The 9,153-nt window shown below is 36.0% G+C and overlaps 2 protein-coding genes across 2 annotated transcripts; both read right to left on the bottom strand.

The window, feature by feature from the left end:
• Positions 1-324: 324 nt before the first annotated feature.
• Positions 325-1,795, bottom strand: LOC18603680 (transcription factor bHLH148). Its single transcript, XM_007035777.3, has 2 exons — positions 1,508-1,795; positions 325-1,401 (listed from the first exon to the last, which is right to left on the bottom strand). Exon 2 carries the CDS (start codon positions 1,300-1,302, stop codon positions 640-642), a length of 663 nt encoding a protein of 220 aa, XP_007035839.3. The 5' UTR covers positions 1,303-1,401; positions 1,508-1,795; the 3' UTR covers positions 325-639.
• Positions 1,796-4,460: 2,665 nt separating this feature from the next.
• Positions 4,461-8,569, bottom strand: LOC18603679 (uncharacterized). Its single transcript, XM_007035775.3, has 4 exons — positions 8,429-8,569; positions 8,190-8,324; positions 7,325-7,752; positions 4,461-4,647 (listed from the first exon to the last, which is right to left on the bottom strand). Exons 1-3 carry the CDS (start codon positions 8,534-8,536, stop codon positions 7,327-7,329), a joined length of 669 nt encoding a protein of 222 aa, XP_007035837.3. The 5' UTR covers positions 8,537-8,569; the 3' UTR covers positions 4,461-4,647; positions 7,325-7,326.
• Positions 8,570-9,153: the final 584 nt, after the last annotated feature.

The following is a 9,153-nucleotide window of genomic DNA, read 5'->3' as shown; positions in this document are numbered from 1 at the left end:
GAAAGGATGTGAATACATTTAAGTTTGAGAGTGAAGTTCACTGAAATCTAGCAAAACAAACAGGTCATATCAAATCAGCATTAAAAATAGAAGGGAAAACACTACACCTCGGATATCAGCCCAAGATACTGTAGAGGAGTAGTAGCTATTAGCTAAAAGCTCTAGCCCCATCAGGCATCAAGTGCATTTGTCACCTACCCTAATTTGGACCCTTCTTCTTCACCTTATCCAACCCAAAAAAAAGAAAAAATAAAGGAAAAAAAAAGAAAATTAAATTAAATAAATAAAACCTCTGATTTTAAGCCTGAAATCAATGGACAATAATTCTACAGAATCAAGCATTTACATCTTCTTCTTATTGCAATATATTTCCAGAGGAATAGTAGTGTACATAATAAGGGAAAAATGCCGGATTTTTTTGTTTTTCTTGAAAAGAGATGGATTCAAAAGCTATGGAATGAAATGAAATTGTGAGATGAAAATTACTTGAGAAGGAAAAGAAATAAGACATGTATTTAACAGGAGAAGATTACTTAGAGAGAAGAGAGGGAAGGGCAGGAGAGATAATAAAAATTAAAAATAAAAGAAAAATAGGGGAAAAAAAGGAGGACACTTGGCGTTTAAGCGAATTAAAAAGTGTCACTGGCTAGTCGGCGGCGGCGGTGGCGGGGACTGAGGCGGAGGAGCTGAGCTGGAGCTGGAGGCTCCGGGGCCAGATAGCAGTTGGGCGAGAGCGCTCATGGCTCGAACCTGCATCTCAAGCGCCGCTATGTAATCAGTTGCTTCTTCAAGAATAACCGGTAGCGGTTGCTTCCTGCAACCAGGAACCAACCGGCCAAGAACCTTGACTTTCCTTTGAACAGCCGGTAAACTTTTGGATTTCAATTTCAAAACGCTAACTCTCGGTTTCTTCGACCGGATACTCCCGGTGACGGCAGCCACCGCAGCTGCGGATCCTCTCTGTCTCTTCTGCTTTCTGAATTTCAGCTTAAGCCGGTTCGTCAAAATGGCCCGGCTCCACCTGGTTCTCCCTTTAGCAGCTACAGCCAAGGCTCTGTCAGCAGCTTCACGGACAGCTCGGCCTCCGCGCGGAGCCGAAGGAGAAGGACTGTTGAGACTGACCTGACTCAGGGCTTGAAGAAGCTTTGAGGAATAGATTTGCTGCTGCGCCTCTGATTTCCATCTGGCATGGTTCTGGTTTTGGCTCTGTTGATTCTCTTTGATCATTGATTTCTTCTTCTTTTTCCTTTTGCTGCGATCAGAATTTGTGTTCGTCACTGGATTCGTTGCCACGGATGCCATCTCACCGGATCAAATCCGTAAATATTCTCTCTCTCTTTCTCTCCCTCTCTCTCACTCTCTTTTCACCGTACGATTCGGTGAATTATAACAGCAAACCGTCTGCAATTAAAAGAAAAAAATAAATAAAAGGAATTTAGATTCAGGATTTTAGATAAAAAAACAAAGATTCAAATCAAAATTCCGCAGAAAGAAAAGAATTTATTACCGATTTGATGAATTCAGAGCAGTTGAGAGAAAAGATCGAAAGAATAAGAGAGGAACGGGGGGAGGGAGATGAACGGAACGGAGTTGGTGAGGTGTCGCTTATTTGTTGTTTTAGAAAGGGAGGGAGTGCGAGAGAGAGAGAGAGAGAGAGAGAGAAACGGAGGGAGGAGGGGGAGATGGTTATAAAGGAGTGAGAAATGAAAAGAGAGGGCATGCGTTAATTTCCTTGGCACTCTTATTTATTGCTTTTGGGTTTCGGGATTTTGCTTTTGTGCGGGTGGATGCGGATGCGGGTTCGACCTTTGGCGTGTGGGGGAAATGGTGACGGTCGGTCCGATTGAGCCTGGGTCTGCTGATTCGGGGTGGGCGGAGGAGGGGGCTGGGGGGGGCTCACCTTTTGTTTTTGATCCTTTCACAGACAGCTTGACACGTGCATTTTGTGTGACGAAATCACCCTTCTTTATAGAGTCCGTTGTGAAAAATCGCAATATATTACCTACTGCTCTTTTGTATTATACAATTAAATTAGAGGAAAGGATTTATTCTTGTGACTCACTAGTCATTAAAGGTGAGGAAACACTGCCACGACACAATTATGCTAATTAAATGAGACTTGGCACACGTATTTACATATGCTTAACTTTATGACGTTTGCAATGTTGTTAATGTTTTGTACTATCTATCTAATTACATATAATTTTTTTAAATTACATAACTAGATTTTACAATTCATATTAAATTTTTTTAATGATGTTGTATAAATATAAAATATTAATAATTTTATAATTAATATAAATATAAAAATAATTAATTAAACATGTCAATCACCTAAACATGTATAGTATTATATAACATGAGATAACTAACATTGTTATACAATTCGACATAATTGATAACATGTTTAATACAATTAATACTATTAATCTATTTAAAATTATGTTTAATAAATACAAAAACAAGTTATATAAATCAAATTATACAAATCGATAAGATGATCTAATTAACTAAACAAATAAACAAATGCTAAACGGGTTAAGTAGATTTAATCTACTTAACATACATATTATTGTGTCTAAAACATTTTGATATAATTAAAGCACAAAATACGAGGAAAATAATGATTGATATGGTAGGAGCATAAAGAATTTTCAAAATCTTTTATTCCTTCATCACTCGCGTAAAATCTAAAATGTTCGTAGCATTCTTTTCTACTATATCAGTTACCCAACCATTGACATGGTGATCCTACCGCAAGCAAAATAGAAAATGCAGTGCACACTGCAGCAGAGCAACAAAATGCAGGCATCATATATTGAGGACATCTAAAAGTAAACACAATCTCCTTTGTTACAAATTCTTGCATATATGAAAAAGGTGACTTGAGACAAGTAGATGCTTGAAAGTTAGTTGAGATTTCAGAACTGAAATGCAATTCTATATAAAAACCATCAACGATAACTAACATAAACAGACGCTTACGTAAGAATGTATGCATGAATCTCGTCAAGCAAAACACTTCTACAGTCAAACAACTTGGAAATTCTAAACTTCTTTTTACCAATTTCATTCAAATTTGTCGAAATAACAAACAAAACAAAGAGCAGATACAGTTAGAAGAAATTTCTTCTTTTTGGTTTCAAGAAAAGCTCCCTTCATTGGCCCTAAAAGAGGACCAAAAAGAATAAACCGACTACTCGCCAAAATTTACCTCAAAACGAAGGCAACTCGATACGATTTCGGTGTCCCATGATGCCAAAATATTAAAATAAAAAAGAAAGAAGGGGAGCGTGGTGACGTGTACAAGTGTGATTGGATGGATCTGTGGTGTTGGCTTCCACTAATTGACTGCAGACCCGGTCCCAGACAAAAATTTGTTTTCATTCCGTGCAATGATTATTGGAGGTGATGATCCACAAGAAAAAAAAAGGATAAACAAATGAAAAATGCATGTGCAATGTGGGTTGTTTCCCTGGCACTTTTCTATCTTCGGGCTTTGTTTTGTATTTGTTGTAGGAGGAGGTTTGGAATTTTCCCTCCTTTGTGAGGTGTGGACAGATATGCTCCACATTTCCTGCAATGGGGTCCCCATTTTTTCCAAATGCCCAAGATATTTATTCAGATAATACTTCACTAATCCTATCATTCTTAACAAGAAAGCTTCCACTAAGCATATGGTTTTTCCCCCACCTCGAAACATTAAATCAAAAAGGAAACTTTTGTGTTTCATCACACTCTTTTCTCATTTACTGGCTCCACGTCACTCCCCATCACATGAATTTCCAGCTGGGGGAAAATAATATAATTTTACCAAGCTAGTCGCGATCAGAAAATTTCAACAAGCTTTGTAGCACAAAGCAAGTAATAGTTGTTGTGAAAATAACGAAATAATCTTAAAAAAAAAATCTACTCAAATCTTGTATGATTAATAGAACAAAGAAAGAAGAATAGTAATGTAAAGACGTCAAAGCCATATAATTACTATGCATGATGGTCTCAAGAGAATGGCCCACCAAGTTCATCCTTTGAAAGACTAATAATGTTATGTTAATCAACAATGTAATCTCTACTTTAATGGTGCAATCGATTTGATGCAGATTGTTAATGGAAAACCATTTTTATCAGCAAAGAAATCAGCCCACAAACAGAGGTTGATGAAAACAGCCAAGGGTTTCTACCTGATCTTGGGATAATCAAAAGAAAGATGCCCCATATTCTAATATAATCATGAACCTAATCCTAATTCTCACCAAAAATCATTGTACCATGTGTATGGCTATGAATTCTAAAATCAATTTAATCCTAATAAACTAGTTGACATTATTATGCGCCAGAGAGATTGCCTCCCTTGTGTCAGACACAATAAAGCAATGAGCACCGAAACGGGGGAAAGCAATTAAACGGGCACCAGAAAGTGAGGTACTTGGCGGCATTGAATGGTGAGGAGTGATTCAAGATTATTTAAAACAGGCTTTGGATTCAACCATGAATCGGCAGTGAACCCTAATTATTGCTAACATTGGGAGTGACGCAAATTTCAAAAGCTGTCGCAAGTAAACACAATTTGAAGAGTAAAGAATGTGTACGAGTTGAGGAGAGTCCAGCAGATATCAGCTGAGGAGAGAAGACCAGTTGAGGTCCAACCTGCATGATTACGGAAAACGATTTAGCTGTTAGCAGCGGGGACTGGGGACTTGATGAAATCTGATAGTACTGTATTTTCATTGTCAATAAATTTGCAACCCGACCTGAATCTGAATTTTCACCTGAATCACGACTATCCCATGGCAGAACAATAAACAAGAGAGACAGAATATGACAGTGGAGTGAAATTCATTCGCATAACACAGGTTACTTTTCCAGATTTTGTGAGCAGATTTCCTCGGTAACATATATCCAGCAAAAGTCAACTCAAAGAAAGGAAAGGAGGAGAGGTAAGTATGGCCCCATACTAAGTATAACTCCAAAAATAGTGGAATGAAAACGGCACTTTCTATTAATGTGCTTTACAGGTACAAATTCGCTGGCAAGATGACATCGTAGCAACACAAGGTTTCAAGGAGAAGGACAGAGTGATTACGTGGTCGCAGCAAGCTCTCCATCCATCCATCCATTCATGAAATGATGCAAGTTTTTTAATCTTGCAATTATGGCAAATTTTTGTTTCTTCTCTAAGCCTTATTCGCTGGGTGATGGGTAAACGGTCAACGCAAGGGTGATGCATCAACATCATGACTATGAATGAATTCGTCTAAGATTCAGCACAACCCTAAATATGTGAACACATACTAAATCTAACTAAGTCCAAGGTGACTACAAGGAAATCCATAAATGGTAAAGTAATTTGTTTGCCTATGTTTCTGCTAGCAAATTTCCAAAATGATTCCATAAAGATGGATACCCTATGCATTAACAATCCTCAAATTAGGTGATCAGCTTCAATAGTTTTTAACTATGTTTTCAAAGATAATAAGAACATGGTCAAAGCATTTCACTATGAACAAGAGGAAACAGTAGATTAATACTCATAGCAAGACTTATTTAATTATCAGCCAATCTGAGATAGATTAAATGCATTTCTAACACGCTTATAAGGGTAAATGTTAAAAGGGTCTAAAATTCAACTAGTGGGAATTGTGAATCACTCCAACTGTGTAACGTCACCATCTTAGGGATCAAATTGCAGCATCCTAAGTAAAAACAAAGTGAGTCAACTCTAAACTCATTAAATGCTGAAATGCTCTAGCTTGATGATTAATCTAAATTTTAGCACAAAGACCCTTATTGATGGAAAGCAAACATCCAATGATTATGTTACAATCCCTCATTGATAACTCAAATTTTCTTTTTATTATACTAAACTTTGCTTTAAAGTACAACCAGCTCTCTCTCTCTCTCTCCCCCTTAAAAGGAAAAGGTTTTAACTATTTAACAAGTCACAAATCTTTGTGGATTACATCGAATCTCAGCTTTTTAAGTATAGCCAGGCGTAAAAGTTTAGTGTTCTCATTCATTTTTCAGTGGGTATTAGTCACGCTTCCATTCATAAACAAACAAAAGGTTTGTGGATTACACCAAACCATTTAATTTAATCCAGCTAACTCTGCCCTCCTCTGCCAAACATCACTAGGAAAAAAAATCTCCTACTTGGCATTCTCCAGTGAAGTCCTCATCATTTTTGTGGTCCAATCTGCTTCTTACTAGTGACTGTCAGGCTTCTTTTTATTGACCTATTAATGATATATCTAACTGTCAAATTAGACCCTCGCATGTCCCCTCATGAAACCACTGTCAAAGAAAGAGCCTATAAGATTGCAGTTGGTGTCACCATCTCAAAGTCTCCCCATCCCTTCTTACAATTCTTAACTACCTCCTCTAAAAGAGCCTATCATTCCTCATTCACTGTCCTTTTATCATAACATAGAACTATTTTATTTACTTCAAGGATAAAAATAGTTGATAACACAAATATAAATTTTGTCAAGGCTTGGGATTGTGCATTCTAGGAGTCATGCGAATGTCGCTCCCCACCACAATCTTAACTAACTCATACAGTCATGCTTTCTTTTGGTTCCATTATATTAGAATAATATTATGACCGCTAATTTGACTTGTTTGACCTAAGTCAAACAAACAAAGCTATGAAACAGTAGTAGCTTTGAGCTTTTGACCGACTACTTCATAATACATAATACAGCCATATACAAGTTACATCAAGAGGTCAAATATCTGGACAGACTAGTTGCAGGAATATAAACCTCGGTCTGCCGTGGATTTTAAATACAATATGCAATAAGATAATTATTTGAAGGAGCCACACTACGGCATAAGCCAACTGTATGGCTTTAAATCCAGTCAGTATTTTATGTATAAACTTTATTGTTTACAAATGATTTCAAGACAGCTTTCATCCAGAAGAATATACATGGTTTAGTTGTTTAGCATCAAGGGCATAAAGCTGTTTCCATACAATAAACAAATTCAATTATTGACAAGAAGAGGGTCATCGAATCATCAGTTAAGGACAAATAAATGTGGGTAGACATGCATGTCGTTTCACCCAGACTCTGCCCAAGATGTTACTAAATGAAAAGTCTTCAGTTACTGTTAATTGAAGCATGTACTAATTACAGCTATCTACGTGCAATATCAGTTATATTAATTAGAAATAATGAAATGATGGGAGCAAGACTATACACTTTGATGTTAGCATAATTCCAACACACAAATAGCACATCATATCATCAAAAACTTGAACCTGTATCACAAAGAGGAGCAAAAAAAAAAAAAACCTGCTAACATCCAAACAACAAAAAAGTACCTTCAAGTCGGCGGAAGTCCAGTGAAAGAGCAAGCGAGTCTTGAGTAGTAGAACAAATAGAAGGAAAACAGCAAGACCACAACAATCCAGAGCAGGAAGCAGAGAAATCCGACATAAGCATTTCTAGAAACAAGATGAGGTATCTTATCCCTCTCTTGAGGGAGAGAGTAAAACTCATTGATAATAAACTTGATCAATTCATCCAGAACCTTCTTCGATTTGTTCTCCATATCAACAGAATTCAATGCTTGTAGTCGAGCTTTCTTTATAAGATTCACTACTATCTCTACTTCCGCCGATGCAATCTTTGAAAAGTCAATTTGTTCATCTCTGTTGACAGTGCTTATCTTTGAACAAGGAGTGAGTTCAGATGGTGTGAAGGTTTCTGTTGAAGTTGAAAGCGATGGATACGAAGCCATAACAAAGCTCTGAAACAGAAGAAAAGAATTCAAAAACCGAAGCTACAAATGATGGATTATCTAACCACATTTTTCAAAATATTATCATCAAATTTTGCAGGAAACTTGAAATCAATAAAAAGGAAGCAACAAATAGTTAAAATGAATTTATAAAAATTATTATTCATACATGAGCGACTGTACTTCAAAGAAAATCAAGATAGATTAGAAATTTATCTTACATAATTTATTAACGGTTGAATATAAAAGAAATAAAAAGAGAATATAACATGATTCGAACAGCAATAGCCAATAATAGAAGTCGTTTAAGGTAGTAATAGAAATTCAGCTAATTCACGAATTGAGATTAAGAATTAATTGACAAATATTCAGTAAATCAACCTCCAACAATCCAACTCTCACTCAAAATCACAGAAATTCATAAAATCTATGTTAATGACTAGTACCTTAGTGGTTTCACCGTTGTAATTAGAATCTGAAATCGCAGAAATTGAAGAGAAATCAAAGGATTCTTCAGAAATTTCAGGCAAGACATCTTTAACCGGTGAAGCAAACGCTTCCGTTAAACTCTTCTGAGCAGTCTGCAATGAAAACAAAAACAAGAACAAAGACATAAAAAAAAAAAAACATGAGCTCGCAAAGCGGAGGCAATTGAGAAATTATTGCTTATTAGAACCCCACTGGCCTTCTTTGATGTTTTTTTCGCCGGAGAATCCTTTGATCGGCGATTGGCGAGATCTGAAGAAGATCGCGGGTGTTCTTTTCGCGACATTTGATTTTCTTTTTCTTTCATTTTCTACGTTTCGCTCCGCTCCTCACCGTTTTTGGCGGGAAGATTTTAACAAAATAATAAAAAAAATTACTCTCCGAATAGGGCCGGGCCTATTTATAGTTGACGGGCAGAGGGTGATTAAGAAATGGGCCATCCGCCTGACAAAACTCCTTGAAATTCCCAAACCCAAATCCATAATCTGGGCCTCAAGACTTTTTTGGGCCGAAGGTCTGGCCTCAATACTCAAACACAACAATTCTCATTACTTTCATTTTCTTTTTATTTCTTTCTCTTTACTTGTAAAGAAAATGCTAATTAAACATGTTGATCAATATTTTAAAATTAAAATCCACGTCATTATAAAATAACATTCAATATTTTATTATTCCCAAAACTATTATATTTCAATTAATTTATTTTAAAAATGTTTACTCATTTTAAATACTTTATATAAGATATAATACGATATTATTTTTTTTTTATCTATAAATTTGCATTATAAATTATGAAAAATTTCAGAAAAAGTTTTATAAAGGGTGATCAATTAAAAGAAATCACTTTTCTTTTAACAATGATATTAGTAATCACATATGTTATATGGTAAATTTAATAAAGAAGGTCCGTTGTTGAGGATCAAC

The sequence above is a fragment of the Theobroma cacao genome, chromosome 4 (assembly GCF_053813885.1).
Source record: "Theobroma cacao isolate CCN51 chromosome 4, ASM5381388v1, whole genome shotgun sequence".
Taxonomy (NCBI): Eukaryota; Viridiplantae; Streptophyta; class Magnoliopsida; order Malvales; family Malvaceae; genus Theobroma; species Theobroma cacao.
This window is presented reverse-complemented; position numbering and strand designations above follow the sequence as displayed.

Bases quoted from the DNA above. Each gene is read 5' to 3' on its own strand.
- LOC18603680 (XM_007035777.3), bottom strand. From the start codon at position 1,302: ATGGCATCCGTGGCAACGAATCCAGTGACGAACACAAATTCTGATCGC.
- LOC18603679 (XM_007035775.3), bottom strand. From the start codon at position 8,536: ATGAAAGAAAAAGAAAATCAAATGTCGCGAAAAGAACACCCGCGATCT. The intron at 8,325-8,428 runs GCCAGTGGGGTT...TTTTCATTGCAG, and splicing joins CGAAAAAAACATCAAAGAAG to ACTGCTCAGAAGAGTTTAAC. The intron at 7,753-8,189 runs GTACTAGTCATT...CTTCTGTTTCAG, and splicing joins ACAACGGTGAAACCACTAAG to AGCTTTGTTATGGCTTCGTA.